We start from the raw sequence: 19,085 nt of genomic DNA on the forward strand, positions 1-19,085 counted from the left end.
CCTCTGCGGCCACTGTGTCAGGGTCTTCCCACCGAGCAGTCATTAACTGAGCATCAGCTGTGCACAGGTTAAGCGAGGAGGACCCTCAAGGGACTTGCAGTTTCATTGAGAGCACTGAGTTGGGCAAAATAGGAGCTGCTGCAGGACAGAATAATAATGCAGGGGCAGCTGCGTGTGAGGCCGGCAAGACTGCGGGAAAGGCTGGGCCTCGGCTTAGCATTGCAGGTTGGGAGCCAGAGCGAAGGGAGCCCCCTGAGTGCCGGGGAGAAGGCCCGTCAGCGAGCAGCATGAAAGGTTTTGAGCTCTCTGCAGAGGGGTGGGTCTTAGTGGCACACTTATTTTGGAAGCAGGTGGGCAGAAGATGGGGAAAATGGGAAGGAAGGGGAGCCAAGGTGTGAGGGGGTGATAAGGCCCTGGGGCGAGAGAGGGAGTGGGGAGTGTTTCTTTTCTTTGTTCTCACCAACAGTAAAACATTCCTTTTGTTTTCAGCTCTGGAGCACATACTTTAACACTAAGCAAGATTGTGCCACATATATGTAATTTACTTGGAGATCCAAACAGCCAGGTGAGTGTATTTTAGTGATAAAGAGGAATATTGGTTATAGACCTAGACCATTAGGATGCCTTCTGGTGTTCTGTGTGTCCCTGATATGTGGGTGGGACTTTGTTCATGTTTATAATGCTCTGATTAATGTTCCAGATAATTAACGTTAATGCCCTTCAGCATTTATAAGATATCATTGGTGAATGTGGTGGTCCTGCTGCCCTGTTCTCTATATGACTGAGGCCTTGCTAGTCTATAAAGTGATGTCATCCAGACCAGCCTCCAAGATACTGTCCCTCTTGTCACCCACTCTCCAGCCAAAAAGGGGTGGGCTTGGGAAGAGTGATCAATGCTGATTGAAGTCAGTCAGGCATTGCCTCTTGGGGTAGGGGGATTGATTGGAAAGGGCCTGAGGTACCTGTTCTGAGGTGATGGAAACTTCCTGTATTTTGTTTGGGTGGTGCCCACTCTGGTGTATGTAACACGCTGGTGTATGAAATTCTTTGAGTCCTAACGATGTGCGGTTGGTATTTTATGTCGATCTTATATAAATGCAGAAACCAAACACCAAAGCACCACTTCCCTAGTGTAGGGATAGGAGAAGAGCTGGTAATCCGTGGGCAGTCACCAGGCAGGTCACAGAACTTTCCAAGCCTGGGCTTCAGAAGTGCCAGTTCTCCCATGGGTTCAGTTCTGTTTATCACTGAGTCATTTTTATTGTGATGATTAGCTCACATAAACTCATAAGAGAAGCACCTCATTAGATAAAGGGGCCAAAAATTGGAACAGTAACTTATCAGAGAAATATACGTGGCAGGCATCTCATTTTAAACCTTTACTGATGATTGCTAACGTACCTCCAGAGAGGTTGTGCCTCCGTGCCTTCTACCTTCCCTGGCTCCCGGGTCCCTGCAACTCTGGGCCTCTCCAGCTCTTGTCCTCCTTCCTCGGCTTTGCCCTTTCCTTTCTTGTCTCTGCGCTGCTTTTCCCGTCCCCACCCTTTCCTCTGTGCAGCCTGTGGGTTCTCTGGGTCTTTTGATTGCACCTGCTTTCCTCTTGTCACCCACTCTTTTATCTAGCCTTCACTGAAAGTGTATGACACTGGAAGTGGAATTTTTAGATGTTTTAATTTACTGAATCATGCTTTATGTTTCAACGTTAATTTAAAAAGAAACTTAAAAAAAAATTCTAAGTTACCAAATGGGTTATTTTGCGTTTTCTCCCTTTTTGGTCTTGTTTCCATTTACTATGGCGAAAAAAAATCCTTCATTGAGGTGATTGCTGCTATCATGTGTATCCTTAAGTCCAGCAGGAAAGCCAGCCTGGCTAATTCCTTGTTCCTTTTTTTTTTTTTTCCTTTTTTAAAGATTTTATTTGACAGAGAGACAGCCAGCGAGAGAGGACACAAAGCAGGGGGAGTGGGAGAGGAAGAAGCAGGCTCCCAGCAGAGCAGGGAGCCCGATGTGGGGCTCCATCCCAGGACCCTGGGATCACGCCCTGAGCTGAAGGCAGACGCTTAACAACTGAGCCACCTAGGCGCCCCTGAAATTCCCTGTTTGTAACTCAGGTGCTGTCGCTGGCCACTCAGGTGACGTGAGTCCGCACGGTGGGCCTCCGGGACACCGAGCATTGGGGCGCAGTGAGGTTGGCGCTCAGTGGGCAGCTTTGGGCAGTCTGTCGCAGACAGGGCTGGAGTACTGCAGACCGTGCTCTCAGACAGTCATCCGTTGATCCACATCTGCCTTAGGAGTGTTTATTTGCACACGTATGCATGCACATGCAGACACGCACAGTCCACATCTCCCAGAACCCTCCTGCCAGGGAAGTTTACCACCTGCTTCTCTGCTACTAACACACTGAATCATTCCTCCTCTTGGGGTGTGTATATCTATTGCATGTGCCTATGCTCTTGACTTTATTTTAATCTTTTCATTAGTCTTTCCTACTGTGGGCCCCAGCAGGTGGCTAGCCTCCTCCTTATCCCAGTTAACAGTGGTCCTGCGAGGGAGGTCATAGATCTGAAGACCTCAGATTCTGTGGAGCATTCAACTCGGGCCTGCCAGGTAGTGCTTAATGTGTTGGGGCTCTTTTGTAGTCCCGATGGCCTGAAATGTTGGGGTTCCTTTTTAATGGTGAGCATGAGGGTGGGCAGAAGCAGTGTGGGGCCCACTGGCTGTGTTAGAAGTGAGCGCTACGTCATGCCTTCAGCCTGAGTGGGTTGCTTTTACAGAACTTACCTTCTCAGTTGGAGCCTAGCACTGTGTAGGGCCAAAGAAAACGAAGAAAGTGTGTTCTGCCGTATTTCCTGAGTGGGGGGTGTTTCAGACCCTCCAATGCTGTCTGCCCCTAGAGCTGTGGAAGCCTGAGGAATGATGACTTTAAAGGCTAAGAATATTGGTTTAGAAGATGTAGATATGCTACTTCCACTAGCCTTGTGGTGAGTGATTTATACACACAACATGTAGGTTCCAAACTGCTGGCCTGACACCTAATTGCAGCCTAATGCGCGGTGTGTGTGTCTGCACTTTTTAGTTTTACGTTTAAGAGTTGGTGTTCTTATGTTTGGAAGATTTGTATTACCGATTTCTCTCGAAAGATTAGATGTGGCACCTACATTCCTTCAAGGCTGGGTGACGGTGGCCTGTTTGCCTGACCCTCCATTTTCCCTTTTCTTTCTGCCAGCAGGGTCCCCGGCCAGAGCCATTTGTCATCATACACCCACCCAGCTCCACCCATGTATCAAGGTCCCTGCCTGGGCCATGGAGGCACTTTAGTTCAGCATCTAGTAGACACTCAGATATTTGTTGAATGGATTTGTTATTTTTTCTAGCTGTCAAAGCAGCCCTCAGCTCACAGAGGAGAAAATTGAGACTAAAACAGGGGCACCTGGGTGGCCTAGTTGTTAAGCGTCTGCCTTCGGCTCAGGGTGTGATCCCAGAGTCCTGGGATCAAGCCCCGCATCAGGCTCCCTGCTCCACTGGGGGCCAGCTTCTTCCTCTCCCACTCCCACTGCTTGTGTTCCCTCTCTTGCTGGCTGTCTTTCTTTCTGTTGAATAAATAAATAAAATCTTTAGAAAAAAAAATTGAGACTAAAATACTTTATATATTTGATCCAGGGTTAGTTACACAGTTCCTAAATGACCAGGGAGGTACTCAGGTATACTTTGATTCTAAGGCTGGTCATTTTTCTACTAAATCCTGTAAACTCCTAACGGTCCAAACTTTTTAAGTGGGACAGGATGTTGCTTGCTCATTAAGGTGATGGGCTCTGAGCAAATGTCATCGTTAGAAAGTGAGCCAGGTCATCTTCTAGACACAGTGGCATTAACAGCTTGTGTAGTATATGCATGTTTCCATATAAAAATGGTACCTAAATTCAGAAGGTCTTTCTTTTCCCAAATAAACTGATAATCTGTATTAGCTTGGGCCGCCATAACAAAATACCGTAGACCGGTGGCTTGAACGGAAATAGATTTCTCACAATTCTGAAACCTGGTAGTTCAAGATCAGGATGCCAGCATCGTCTGGTTCTGGAAGGGGGGGGTCTCTTCCTGGTTTGCAGACTGCTCCCTCGCTCTGTGCTCACCTGACCTCTCTGTGCCCATGTGGAGAATGGAGCCAGCTTGTGTGTGTCTTTTCTTACAAAGACACCAATCCTGTTGTGTCAGGGCCCTATGCTTATGACTTTTTTTAACCTCAGTTATCTGCTTCTATGTCCTGTCTCTAAATTCAGTCATGCTGGGAGTTAGGACTTCAACATATTTGGGTGGGGGCAGAAAGCAAACATTCAGTCTATAACATAAGGCTTGCCCTTTTCCACCATTAAGGGGAAAAATGATAGGTGAAGTTACCTGTCCTATAACCTATAATGCTGTTAAATCAAGGGTAGCCTGCAGTATTGAGAATTGTAAATTGTTGTGTCTATCCCTACTTCCTTCCTCTGTCTTTTGTTCTCTGTTATTTTGATGTCATTGTTTGAGACCCAATACAAAATCATATTGCTCCCCCGTCTTTGCCTACTGAAGTAAGTACCTGTCTTCACTCCTCCGAGCCCTCACAGGCTGGCCTTAGTTCCAGGGTATACTGAAAATTTTTTCCCCCCATGTTTTTATTTGCAAAATTTTAAATCTATAGAAAAATTGTAGGACTAGTATTAACATCCGTATTTACCAGTTAACATTTTTGTCGCATTTGTTTTCTCTCTCCCTGTATGTAGACATGTACCCACACACAGAAATACACTTTTTTCCTGAACCATGATATTTTTGCTCTGACATGATGTTTTTGCTCTGAGATACTTCAGTGTGTATCTCTCAATAACAAAGATATTTTCAACTACCTGTTATTCTCCTCTCTAGGAAATTTAACATTGCTAATGATGGTAATGTTTGATGTGCGATCCATATTCAGATTTCCCTGTTTTTGTTTTAAATCTGTTCTGTTTCTTAAGCCTTATTTATTGCTGCTTTCTTATCTTGGTTCATATTTGTGTTGGCCACCTGCTTACTTGCTCTTCCTGCAGCACGTGCCATGCAGCTCTGCGTTCATGCCTTTGCACACAGGCTGTACCTTGTTTGGAACCTGTCTCGTTCCATCTTTTCCTAGTAAAATGCACATTTCCTAAGCACATTTTAAGTGGTTCCTTCCTCTTCCAGAAAATGTTCCTTGGTACCGTCTAGTGTGCTTGCTCCCTTCCCTAAGCTGTGTGAGCTCTTTGTACTCCTGGGTGATGTTTATGACATCCTGCTCTGCATTAAATGTAAAATTTATAGACTACCCTCCCCCCCATCTCTTTTTAGGACTATTAGCTTCTTCAATATAGGGCTCTATGTATTATGGCCTTTACTACCCATTTTTGTTGTTCACTAAGTATTTTATTGAGTTCAATCTAGAATGCTTTTTTTTTTTTTTTTTTTTAAAGATTTTATTTATTTATTTGACAGAGATAGAGACAGCCAGCGAGAGAGGGAACACAAGCAGGGGGAGTGGGAGAGGAAGAAGCAGGCTCATAGCGGAAGAGCCTGATGTGGGGCTCGATCCCACAACGCCGGGATCACGCCCTGAGCCGAAGGCAGACGCTTAACCGCTGTGCCACCCAGGCGCCCCTAGAATGCTTTTTATGTGGAGTTTTGTTTTTAGTATAATTCACTTATTTGTAGTATTTTCTGTTTTGGGAAGATAATCCGAAAATTTTGGATTCCTGACATCCTCTGAAAGAATTGAAAGCACTAAGGGATCTGGACTTTAACACGTCTACAGGGAGGGGACCCGAATTTCCTCTTTGGGATTGTACCAGCAGCATGGCTTTGTCTAGTCAAACGTCCATAAGGGATTGTATGGCAGTTGCGTTGGTAGATTGGTGATAAACTCGGGGTGGCATACGGCCTGTTGTGTCCCAGCAGGAAGCGCTGTGGACTGACACAGAGCAGCTGTAAGATCTCTTCTTTTACATCTAGGTTCGAGACGCAGCAATAAACAGCTTAGTGGAGATTTACAGACACGTGGGAGAACGTGTGAGGGCAGACCTCAGTAAAAAAGGATTGCCGCAGTCCCGGTGAGTTCAGACTATCTTCCTTCGTTCTGCTCTTCTTCCCGTCTTCTTCCTTCAGTTAACCTCCTGGTTTGCACTACTCAATTTGTGATGGTGATTATATTCAAAGAATACGTAGTTAGAGGATTGGTGGTCGGAGGTCTTGCCCAGATCCTGCGTCGGGACCCCTCCCATTCGACTTCCTCAAAAGGAGGACTGTCATCCAGACATCTGGCCACATCTCGTGCCATGTATTGATTTTAGAAGCATGTTTAAAATTGACTGGTATTGAAAAATGCTGCATTCTTTCGGCTCGTATAGTTCTATATCTTGTTTGCATCAAGTACCTAGTGTAGTTGGTGCTTAGAATATATTTGTTTGAATTAATGAAGCCTTTCCAGAATGAGTCTGGATAGAAATAAAGAAGTAATAATTCTGGAAGCATCTTTGAAATGGTAGTGTTCTGCCAGTCTCAATATGTAGAGGCCAATGCAAGGGCATCTGCGTCTCATCAGATCCAAGATCACGTGAGTCCACGGATGTCTCTGTGATAGTCAACGTTTAAAAAGAATGAACAACTGGGTGTCTATAATTTTACCTATGGCGGAGAAATCTTAAACCCTTTGTGCTCTGCCCCATTCCTTTAAGGGAGAGAGTAATGTGCAAGTCCTGGGAAGCTACACATGTCCTGGGCTTCTGGAGCAGCTTGTCTGAGCCTGTCACCGTGTCGCTGGAGACAGCAGAGGCCCAGAGACATGAAGTGACTTGGGAGAGCACACAGCACGAGTCAGAGCTCAGAGGGAAGCCCTGTTCTTTTGACTCCCCTTTTAATTTTCTCTGCCCCATTTCACAAGAGTTTACAGAGTATTGGGAGTCCAGATATGGGTTGGGATTTTGAAATATATTGAAGTCCTCTGTCTTGATGTCCCGTAATTGGCTATGATGGAAATGGGCCCCTTACCCTAAAGTACGGGTTCTGTGAGCAGGCAAGTGGGGCTACACTCTGTGTTGTTGAGAGTCCTTTCTGATCCCAGGGTTGCTCTCATGATGGCCCCTGCCCTGTGTGCAAGATAATTAGATGAGGATAAAACTATTTTCATGTTTTTTATCTTCGTTCATAGTTTTTATAACAGGTAATCTGTGAGGATAGACTTATTTTGTTCCCGTGTTTTATGAACCTCAGCTTTCTTGTCTTTGAGTATATGGGAGAATACTTAGGAGAAAGACGAACTTAAGACAAAAACCCTACACGGTGTCCTAGGGAAAATTGGAGAGCCCAGGTGTGCAGGGAGAGCAGGCCTGGAGGGAGTTGACTGTTTACTCATGACGTCAGCATCATCGTTGGGAAGACCAGCTATAAGACAGCCTGGCTCCGGGGGTGGCCTCACCAGTCTGTGTAGCTTGCAGTGGCCCTAGGCCATGAGCATACCATCTCACCTGATGGGACATCTTCGTCCTGTCTGAAGGCTGCTGTAGCAAGCCTGTAGGTCTGGGAGGTGACATGGTGACACTGAGATCTGGAGAGAGGAGTGCTCAGAGGAGACTCCTGTCCTTGGGGAGGCTGGCTTACAAGGCTGGCCCTGGGCTGGCCCTGGAAGCTTTGATCTGGGTGGGTGCTCCCACCATTGCCAAAGAGTGGGCAAGAGTGGCTCCCTGTGCCCTAGCAGTGGGTGTTACACTGAACACCTGCTTTCCTTCTGGGAGTCTGGCATGTGGGTAAGTGTTACCCCAGGGGGTGTCTGCATGACCAGCCCCAGCAGAGCCCTGGGAGACAGCACGGCGCATGTGTTGTCATTGTCACAGCTTGTTGCTGGGGATGTTAAGCATGTCTTCTGTGACTCTACTCCACTGGGAGGGGCTCTAGGAAGCTTGTGCCTGGTTTCCTGCAGATCTCACCCCATGTACCTTTCTCTTTGCTGGTTTCTCGGAGTGGCCTAAGTATGACTGGTAGCTATGAGTGTGAATGTGCGCCGAGCCCTGAGTCTTCCCAGCCACTCATTAAACCTGGTGTGGGCTTGGGGACCCCAACACAGAGGGCGATTTAGGTAAGGCTCCCAGGGGCAGTTAAGGCCAGCCAGAGCCCTTCTCATCCAGACTCCCAGTGATGGGTTTTTATACTACCACCCCCCCCCCTTTTTTCTTCTTTTTTTAAATGAAAAGAAGCTGCAGAAGAGTTTGGGCCTTTGTGGATGGGAATGAGGCTTCTGATATCTCATGTGACCTAAAATCCTTAAAATTTGTAGACCACGTGGAGAAGGTAGTCCTAGGGAAATGGGCCCACATCCTTCACAGCTGTCACTGTTAAACTCTGGTAGACATGGTGCCTGGAGAAGGAGCCTGTTGGTGCTTCAAAGGCATTACTCTGGTGAAGCCAAAACTTCCTGTTTCTTTGTATTTATTACAAGACATTTACCTAGCACTGTGAGGGTCAGAGCCATCGGCTGCCACCTTTATTTTCATTTTGCCAGGGACCCCTGCAAACAGAACGAGGCTTTGGAAGAATCCTGTCGTTGTTTGGAAAATTCATTGTCTGCTATTTGTGGCTCCAAGTGGCTGACAGGAATACTTGAATATTCTAGACTTCTGTTGTATCATTTACATGTATATGGTTTGCTGTTACATGAGCCTGATAGATTTTCAGCCTAGCAAGATTCCACAGGACTGGTAAAGTAGCACTGGGATATGCCTGGTGCTTTCTGAAACTTGCATTTCATCCTGAAGTAAACGTGCTGCCCTCTTAAGAGTTTGTCCATTGAGTGAGTGCTGTATTTGAGAAGATTAATTATATCTCTAGGAAATATATGATGAAAAGAATGCCTTGATAACATCAGCTAAGTGATGTAAACGCTAAGATCAATAATGTGCTTTGACGTGCAGCTCCTTTTTCCATTTCACAGCTGGGGAGAGACTTGCCCTTTCATCTGCTTCACTTGGGAGGAGCTGAATTTCGCTTTTGGGCCATGCGTTTGGTTGTTATTTGAGTCTTGTCTATCTGGTGGCTAAAATAATTTTTTTTAAGGATTTTATTTATTTATTTGCCAGGGAGAGAGAGAGCACGTGAGCGGATGCGCGCTCACGCGCGCGTGCACACACACACTCACACACACAGACATGCAGGGGGAACAGCAGGCAGAGGGAGAAGCAGGCTCTCAGCTGAGCAAGGAGCCTGATGTGGGACTTGCTTCTAGGACCCTGGGATCATGACCTGAGCTGAAGGCAGACACTTAACTGACAGAGCCACCCAGGCTCCCCCTCATTCAGAATGTTAAAGCTACTGCCCCATTGGGTCATTCCAGCTTTCAGTCTTTCTACTGAGAATTCTAAAGCCATTCTGATTCTTCATCCTATGTAGATAACTTTGATTTTCTTTGTCCCCAGAGTTTGTCTGAAACTTTATGATGACGGGTCTTATACGAGACCATTTTCATTTTTTGTGTAGTGCATGTGGAGGGCTTTTCCATCTGGAACTTCTTCTGGGCAAGTTTCTTTAAGAATATAACTATTATGAATATAAGTAGTTTGTAAATGTAAGTAGTGTATAAATATAGAACTTACATTTGTAAATATAATATATTATGATCACTTGGACCAGTCCTCTGATTTTATTTTTTTCTCTATTTCTATCTTTATAATTTTGCTCTTTCTTCTGGGAGATTTTCTCAAATTTCTCTTCCAACCATTCTGTTGGGTACTTGATTTAAAAATTTTTCCTTTCTTGTTCCGATTGTATGGTCCCATTTTGTAGCATTCTGTTTCTGTTTTTTAAATAAGAGCCTTCTTGAAATATTCCTCTACCATAATTTTCATATTTTTATAATTTACCATATCCCCTTTAAAGTGAACAGTTCGGGGCACCTGGGTGGCTCAGTTGGTTAAGCATCTGCCTTCAGCTCAGGTCATGATCCCAGGGTCTTGGGATTGAGCCATGTCAGGCTTCCTGCTTGGCAGGGTGTCTGCTGCTCCCTCTGCCCCTCCCCCAACTCGTGCTTTCTCTCTCAAATAAATAAATAAATAAAATGAAAAGTTTAGTTGTTTTAAGTATATTCAGAAAGTTGTGTAGCCGTCACTGCTATCAAGTTTTAGAACATTCGAAAAGAATCCTTGTATCCATCAACAGTCACTATTTCTTTCTTCTACCTAATCCCTGGCAACCACTAGTCTACTTTTTATTTCTATGGATTTGCCTGTTTTGGGACATATCATGCAAGTCATGCAAAATGTAACTTTTTCTTGACTGCCTTCTTTCACTTACCACAATATTTTCAAAGTTCAACCATATTATACCATGAATCATTCCTTTGTATTGCTGAATAAAATTCCACTGTATGTATATATCACATTTTGTTTATCCGTTCCTCTGTTGATGAACACTGCTTCCACTTTTTGGCTGTTGTGAATAATGCTGTGAAAATGAATATACAGATCTTTTTACATTCCCTGCATTCAGTTCTTTTCGTTAGATTTCAGAAGTGGGTGTGTTGGATTATATATTGTTATGTTTAATTTTTTGAGGAACCACCATACTGTTTTCCATAGCTGTTGCACCATCTTGCATTCCTACCAGCAGTGCCAACAGTTGTTATTTTGTGTTTTTATATTGTTTTGTTTTATTTTTTGGTAATAGCCATCCTAATGGGTATCTCATTGTAGTTTTTAGAAATTTTATGTACCTTTGTTGAAAATCAGTTGATCATTAATGTAAGGATTTCTTTTTGTATTGTTAGATCTATTCCATTGATCTATATACCTGTCCTTCTACTAGTACCTCACTGATAGCTTTGTAGTAAGTTTTGAAATCCAAGATTATTCTTCTTTTCAAGATTGTTTTGGCTATTCTGGATGTCTTGCATGTCCATACAAATTTTAGGGTGCATTTGTCAATTTCTGGGAAAAATTTCTGGGATTTTGATAGGAACTGAGTTTATATTGAGTTTGGGGAATATTGCCATCTTAAAAACACTAAGTCTACCAATCCATCAACATGGAATGTCTTTATTGACTTTAAACAATTGCTTAGTAGTTTTCAGTGGACAAGTCTTGCACTTTTTTGTTAAATTTATTCCTATGTATTTTATTCTTTTGATGGTATTAAAAGCAGATTTTTTCCTTAATTTCAATTATAGATGGTTTGTTGCTAATATATAGAAATACAATTGATTTTTAAAATACTAGTCTTGAATTTGGCAACCTTGCTGAAGTCCCTAGATGGTGTACAAAATATGGCCTCTGCTAGTAGAGATACTCTACTTTTTCTTTTCCAATATGAATGCCTTTTATTCTTCTTTCTTGCCTAAAAGCCCAGGCTAGAACTTCAGCATAATATTGAGTAGAGGTGGTGAGAGGGAACAGCATTGCCCTGTTCCTGATCTCAGGAGAAAAGCTTTATTTTTCAATGTTGTTAGCTGTGGTTTTTTTTGGTATATGACTTTATGAGGTTGAAGAAGTTTGACAAGTGTTTTTTTATCATGAAAGGATGTTGGATTTTGTTGAGTACTTTTTCTGCATCTGTTGAGATGATTATGTGACCGTGATTTTTATTCTGTTGATATATTGTATTACATTATTGATTTTCAGATATTAAACCAACCTTGCATTCTTGGGATCAGTTCCGCTTGGTCATGGTGTATAACTCTTTTTATATGCTGCTGGATGCATAAGGAATATTGGTCTGTACTTACCTTTTATTGTGATGTCTTTTTCCTGGTTTTGGTATTATTATTTTACTTGCCCCATAGAATGAATTGGAAAATGTTCCCTCCCCCTTTTTCTAGTTTTAGAAGGTTATATATCTTTTTTTTTTTTAATTAATGACTTTATTTTTTGAAGTATTTTTAGATGTAGAAAAACTGGCTGGAAAGTACAGAGTTCCTTTCTTTCTCTCCTCTCTGCTTCCCCCCTCCCAGTTTTCTCCATTCTCATCTGTATTTCACAAGATTTTGTGAATGATTGGTGCTAATTCTTCTTTAAATATTTGTTAGAATTTACTACACGTGAAGCCGTGTAGTCTGGGGCTTTGCTTTAGGGATATGTTTTGATTACTAATCTAGTCTCTTGGTTATAGGTCTAGTCAGATTTTGTCTGTTTTTGAATCAATTTTGGTAGTTTGTGTCAGTCTAGGAATTTGTCCACTTTCTCTAAGTTTTCTAGTGTTTGACACACAGTTCATAGTGGGTTTTTTTTGTAGTTCTTTTTATTTTTTCTAAGGGAGGTAGTAATGTGCCTTCTTTCATCTTCTAAGTTCAGTAATTCAAGTCTTCTCTTTTTTTTTCTGGTCACATTAATGGTTTGTCAAATTTGTTGATTTTTTTTTTCCCCAAAGAACTAACTTTTGGCTTGTTGATTTAATTTTTCTATTTCCTATTTCATATATTTATGCTTTAATATTTATTATAATTTTCTTTTTGCTGGTTTACTTTCCCAGTTTTTTAAGGCAGAAGACTAAGTTATTGATTTGGTATCTTCTATTTTAATGTAGACATCTTTGCCTATAAATTTCTTTTATAGTACTATACAAGTACTACTTTATAAGTACTGCTGAAGCTGCATCCTATGTTGTGTACATTGTGTGTTCATTTTTATTCATCTCAAAGTATTTTTTAAATTTCCCATTTGTTTTTATCTTTGATCTCTTTGTTATTAGGAGTGTTTTGTTAAATTCTTTTTTTTTTTTTATGGTGAAAAAATTTATATTTAGATTTAGCCAGCTGGACTCAGTTTAGATGATCCCAATTTTGTTGGCAACATCCAAAGCATCATAGTCGGGAGCCAGTCGAACATATACCTTCTTTTCTCCATCAGGCCTGATCAAGGTGTTGACCTTGGCCATGTCAATATCATAGAGTTTCTTCACAGCCTGTTTGATCTGGTGCTTGTTGGCCTTGACATCCACAATGAGCACAAGTGTGTTGTTGTCTTCTATTTTCTTCATGGCTAACTCAGTAGTCAGGGGGAATTTGATGATGGCATTGTGATCAAGCTTGTTTCTCCTGGGGGCACTCTTTTGAGGATATTTGGGCTGCCTTCAGAGACGCAGAGTCTTGGGTCGTCGGAATGTAGGTGATGTGCGAATCTTCTTTTTTTCTGTGGCTGCGGATGCCTTTCAGCCCCACTTTCTTGGCCTTCAAAGCCTTTGCTTTGGCTTCGGCTTTGGGAGGGGCAGGGACTTCCTTCTTAGGCTTCGGCGCCATCTTCATAAAAGGCATTTTGTTAAATTTTTATATTATTTGCAACTTTCTCATTTCTATTTGTCATTGATATCTAATTTTATCCTATTATGATCATAGATTTCATAATTTCTTTGTTCTGTGATATCAGTTCTTTGAAATTTGTTTTAGGCTCATTTTATGGCCTAGCATGTGCTCTGTCCAGGAGAATGTTCCATGTCTACTTGAGAAGTATCTGTATTCTGTTGTTAGTTATTGAAATGTGTGATATTGAAGTCTCCAATTAATACTGCTGAATTATTTCTCCAGTTCTTCCACTTTTTGCTTCATATGTTTTGGGGCTCTGTTTAGGGGTGCATGTGATGTCTTCCCGATATATTGACCCTTTTGTCATTGTAAAAAGTCCTTCTTTGTCCCTGGTAGCAATTTTTGTCCTAAGCTCAGTATTGCCTGATAATAGTATAGTCCCTCGAGACCTCTTTCAAGCACTGTTTGATGGAATGTGTTTTTCTTTCTTATGCTTTCTTTCTCTGTGTTTTTGTATCTTAAGTGAGTCTCTTGTAGGTAACATATAGTTGGGTGTTGTTTCCTTTTTCATTCTGATAATCTTTGCCTTTTCATTGGAGTGCTTAATTCATTTATATTTAATGTAGTACTGGTAAGGTAGACTTCATTTCTGCTCTTTTGCTATGTGTGTTCTCTATGTCACAACTTCTTTGTCTCTTGCTTCTTCATTACTGCCTTATTTTGTATGAAATATGTATTTTCTTGTGTACCATTTAAATTTTCTTCTTGTTTCTTTTACTATACTTTTTTGGAATTATTTTCTTAGTGTTTGCTCTGGGGATTTCAGTTGACATCTTAATTTATAGAAGCCTGGTTAGAATTATTACCCTTAATTAATTTCATTATTAAAAACTTTACTTCTATATAGTTTTCTCCCCTCCTTTCTTCTGCTGTGTTTATCTACACATCTGTATATATTACAGACATCTTAATTTATAGAAGCCTAGTTAGATTTATTACCCTTAATTAATTTCAGTATTAAAATCTTTACTTCTATATAGTTGTTTTCTCCCCTCCTTTCTTCTGCTGTGTTTATTTATACATCTGTATGTATTACAGCCCACCAGTTTTATACTTCTTGCTTTATGTAGTTTCCTTTTAAGTCACCTAGGACAAGAAAAAAGTTAAAAACAACAACAACAAAATACATTTATAGTATCTGTTATATTTACCTAGGTTTTATATTTACCTTTGAAGTTACTTTTACTAGTGTTTTTTATACTGTCATGTGGATTGGGGCCAATGTATGGTCTTCTTTCATTTCAAACTGAAGGACTTGTCTGATTTTTTTGTTCATCTAGGAATGTCTTAAATTCTCCTTCATTTTTCCTCCACTTAGAGTCTGTAATTCATTGTATTGGGAGTATGACTTCATGTAAAGACTGAAATATCTTTGATCTGGACAAGATTCTCTGCTTCATTTTTGAAGGATAATTGTGTTGGATGTAGAATTCTTGATTGAGATTTTTATGTTTTATTTTATATATGTATGTGTTTGCTTATTTATTTTCAAAATATTGAAGTATACTTGGTTGAGATTTTAAATTTCGGGACTGAATATGTCATCCCACTGCCACCTGGTCTGCACTGTTGGTTTTTTTTTTTAAAAGGAGAAATTATTTATCTTATTGAGGATTTTTTTTTACACAATGAGTGGCTTCTCTCTTGCTTTTTTTTAAATTTAAATTTAATTAGTCAACTTATAGTACATCATTAGTTTCAGTTGTAGAGTTCAGTAATTCATCAGTTGCATATAACACCCAGTGCTCATCATATCACGTGCCCTCTTAAATGCCCATCACCCAGTTACCCCATCCCCCCACCCACCTCTCTTCCAGCAACCCTAAGTTTCTTTTCCATAGTTAAGAATCTCTCATGGTTTGTCTCCCTCTCGGATTCCTTCCCATTCCGTTTTCCCTCCCTTCTCCTATGATCCTCTGAGCTGTTTCTTATATTCCTCATATGAACGAAACCATATGATAGTTGTTTTTCTCTGATTGACTTACTGACTTATTTTGCTCAGCATAATACCCTCCAGTTCCATCCATGTCGATGTAAATGGTAAGATTTCATCCTTTCTGATGGCTGAGTTGTTCCATTGTATATATGTATATATGCCACATCTTCTTTATCCATTCATTTGTCATTGGGCATCTTGGCTCTTTCCATATTTGGTTATTGTGGACATTGCTGCTATAAACATTGGAGTGCAGGTGCCCCTTTGGATCACTACATTTGTATCTTTGGGGTAAATACCTCGTAGTGCAATTGCTGGGTGGTAGGGTAGTTCTATTTTTAACTTCTTGAGGAACCTCCATACTGTTTTCCAGAGTGGCTGCACCAGCTTGCATTCCCACCAACAGTGTAAGCAGATTCCCCTTTCTCCACATCCTCGCCAACATTTGTTGTTTCCTGGCTTGTTTGTTGTTGCTGTCGAGATTTTCTCTTTGTCGGGGTGCCTGGGTGCCTGGGTGGTTCAGTCGTTAAGCGGCTGCCTTCAGCTCAGTGCGTGATCCTGGCGTCCTGGGATCAAGCCCCACATCGGGCTCCTCTGCTGGGAGCCTGCTTCTTCCTCTCCCACTTCCCCCTGCCTGTGTTCCCTCTCTTGCTGGCTGTCTCTCTCTCTGTCAAATAAATAAATCTTTAAAAAAAAAAAAAAAGATTTTCTCTTTGTCTTTTCTTCCAACAGTTTGTTTCTCTTGTGTCTAGGTTAGGATTTCTTTAAGTTTATCCTGTTTGAAGTTTGTTGAGCTTCTTGAGCATGTAGATTAAAATTTTATATAAAATGTGTGAAGTTTTTGGCCATTATTTCTCCATATATTCTGTCCTTTTTTCTTTCTCCTCTTCTTCTGGTATTCCCATTATATATATGTTGGTATGTTGGTATTATAAGAACATGAACTCTTAGACTCTTTTTTTTTTTCCTGTTTTTTTTTGTTTGTTTGTTTCTCAGACAGGGTATTGTCAATTGATTCATCTTCAAGTTTGCAAATTTTTTCTTCCCCCAGCAAAATTTGTTGTTGACCCCTCTTGTGTATTTTTTGTAAAAGATTTTATTTTTTTTAGGTAATCTCTATACCAACATGGGGCTTGAACCCACAACCCAGACATCAAGAGTTGCATGCTCTACTGACTAACCAGCCAGACACCCCATCTAGTGAATTTTTTAGTTCAGTTTTTGTACTTTTAATTTCTAGAATTTCTCTGTGATTCTTAATGTTTTCTGTTCATTGATATTCTCTATTTGTTGACACGTTCTTATACCTTTATTTTTAGTTCCTTAGAAGTAATTTCCTTTAGTTCTTGCAACATATTTATAATAGTTGATTTCAGATATTCATCTAGTAAGTTCAATGTCTGGGCTTCCTTTAAGGATAGTTAGTTTCTGTCTTTTTTTTGTTGTTGCTAATTTTTAAGGATAGTTTCTGTTGGCTAATTTTTTCTCCCTGTCTGGGCCATATTTTCTTGTTTCTCACGTGTATAACTTTTTTATACTTGGCCAGTTGAAACAGGTCATTTACAATAATCTGTTGTGACTACTTTGGAAATCACATTTGCACTCTCTCTCTCTCTCTCTCTCTCTCTCTCTCTCTCGATTTGTTGGTGGTGTTTGTTTTCGTTGCTTCTTGCTGAAGTGATTTTCTCGAACTACTTCCGTCAAGTCTGTATTTTTTTGATATTTATGGCTCCCGAAGTCTCTGCTTGGTTAACTCAGTGTTCAGCTAATGCTTAGAGATTTCCTTGAAGGCCTTCAGCTAGTGAATCTCGCAGCTTCTGCTGAAGGGCTGTCTGTGCATGTTGAGGAATGTTTTCAGTGTTCTGGCAGGCAGTTTATACAGCTCTGCCTTCCCGTGTATTGCCTGCTTGTGCAGAGCCTCCAGGTCAGCCAGACGTGAGACGTTAGTGTCTTCTTAGGTCTTTCCTCAGACTTTCTTATAGTCTTGCACATATGGGTAGCTTTCCAGATTCCCAGGAATATGTCAGATTTTTTCCAAGTTCCCTGTGAATATATCATCCTCTGTTTTTCTTTCTAAGTTTTTTGGTCAGTGTCTTTGCTCCAGTTTTATCATATCAGGCAGCTGCCATGTTAAATAGTTGTTGCTGATTCTTTTTAATCATGGCTTCAGGGAAGAGTCTCTCCCACTGAATCAGGTAAAATAAAACCCTGTGAATGGGGATTCTGGGATATGCCAGACAAGTGTAATAATTACAGTTCTCTTAGAATGGGGATTTTTATGGCACTCCAAACTTGTTCAGCTCCTCCCAGTGCCTTCATGGCTGCTGGTTTTCAAATATTGCGATTGTGAGGCTGTTGATTTTTAGCTAGTGAGTTGGAGATGGAAATAAGGCGCAGCAAAACAGTGAAAAGCTTGTTGTCCTTACCAAGATTTAGCCATTTTTCTTGGAAAATGCTCCGTGAACTGTTGCAAGCCTTTATTTAATTTCCAGAGCCTAAAAAACGGGATTTTGACAGATTTTGCCAACGTTTTCTTTTCTTCTTTGGAGGAGCAGATTTTCAGAGGTCCTTATTCTGTCATTTTGAAGGGCTCCTTCCCTCTTAGCTTTTATAATTGCAGTATTTTATCTCTTTGGAAGTACTAATGATATATTTTAAAAACTTCTCATTGCCTTTTTTTTTCCTGTATGCTGTGATTTTGGAGTGTGTGTTCATCTTGGTGTCTTTCGCTTTAAAAGCTTTGCTCATGTATCTTTGCTTGGTTATCTGCTCATATGTAAGAGTAATGGACTAAAAAGTCAATTAAAAGCTCTGAGTATGGGTGTGGCTTGTTGATTGTGAGCATACTGGTATTTGCTTTTATGAAATTATTTTAATCATTAAAATTATTTATTTATTTACTTATTTATTTATATTTTGAGTGAGTGAGAGAGAGAAAGCACAAGCGAGCCAGGAGGTTGGGGGGCAAAGGGAGAGGGAGAGAGAGAATCTTGAGCAGACTCCCCACCTAGCACGGAGCCTGACATGGGGCTCCATTTCACGACCCTGAGATCATGACCTGAGCCACCCAGGTGCCTCTAAATTTGTAAGATATTCTAGGAAGGAATAATTAGATCTAGATCTTATAGTAAAAATAAATGCTGGTCAGATTGAAGAGTTGAATATAAATTTTGAATTCAGAAAAACCAGGGGAAAATGGTATTGGCTATTTGTCAAAGTATTAAAGAAATGTAATTTAAATTTGAGATCCAGAGATTTAAAATGAAAAAATGAAAAAAAAAAAAAGTTAGTGGGTTGAGAGAGTAATCATTAGTTATATATTCAGTGTCTTTGAATGTATAAAACTCACCCTTTCGGGTTTGTTCAAATTCGTTGGTCCCAGAGAGGCAGTTTGTATTGCTGTGTTCAGAGCTAAAGGCAAAAGTCATTCCTCAGGAATTTTTTGTTGGTGTTAGACTGTCTTGAAGCCAGGTTACTAATCTCTTGAGGTGGTAACCTTCTTAGGAGCCCCTGTATAGACACTGCTGAGCAGAGAATGAGGCAGCTAGTGAGACAAGTAGAGGGAGAGGCACACCTGTCTGAGGGAATTCTGAATTAAAGTGCAGACACCAAAAACAGTAATCTTTGTAGCATTCTCATACCTGGTTGTTTGGGCCAGCTTGTGGGTAGCTTGTTGTAGTTGTGGGTAATGTGGCCCCAGTGAGTAGACATTTCCACAGAGAGCGCATCCGCAGACTCTTCTGCAGTGGCCATTGAGAAGGGTGACTACTCTACCAACAACGAACGAAATTCTTGCCCTCGCACGAATTTTAGAACAACCAGGCG

The 19,085-nt window shown here is 41.0% G+C and overlaps 1 protein-coding gene and 1 pseudogene across 17 annotated transcripts in view; one reads left to right on the forward strand and one right to left on the reverse strand.

The window, feature by feature from the left end:
• CLASP1 (cytoplasmic linker associated protein 1) overlaps window positions 1-19,085 on the forward strand; it is a 264,159-nt gene that overhangs the window by 92,407 nt on the left and 152,667 nt on the right. For all 17 annotated transcript variants that reach the window (XM_019802321.2, XM_034654388.1, XM_034654392.1 and 14 more), the window contains exons 6-7: window positions 490-565; window positions 6,001-6,098. In XM_019802321.2, coding sequence (XP_019657880.1) covers window positions 490-565; window positions 6,001-6,098 — 174 coding nt within the window. The remainder of the gene's footprint in view (window positions 1-489; window positions 566-6,000; window positions 6,099-19,085) is intronic.
• LOC109490023 lies at window positions 12,730-13,267 on the reverse strand (annotated as a pseudogene).

Source organism: Ailuropoda melanoleuca, chromosome 2 (genome assembly GCF_002007445.2).
Source record: "Ailuropoda melanoleuca isolate Jingjing chromosome 2, ASM200744v2, whole genome shotgun sequence".
Classification (NCBI taxonomy): Eukaryota; Metazoa; Chordata; class Mammalia; order Carnivora; family Ursidae; genus Ailuropoda; species Ailuropoda melanoleuca.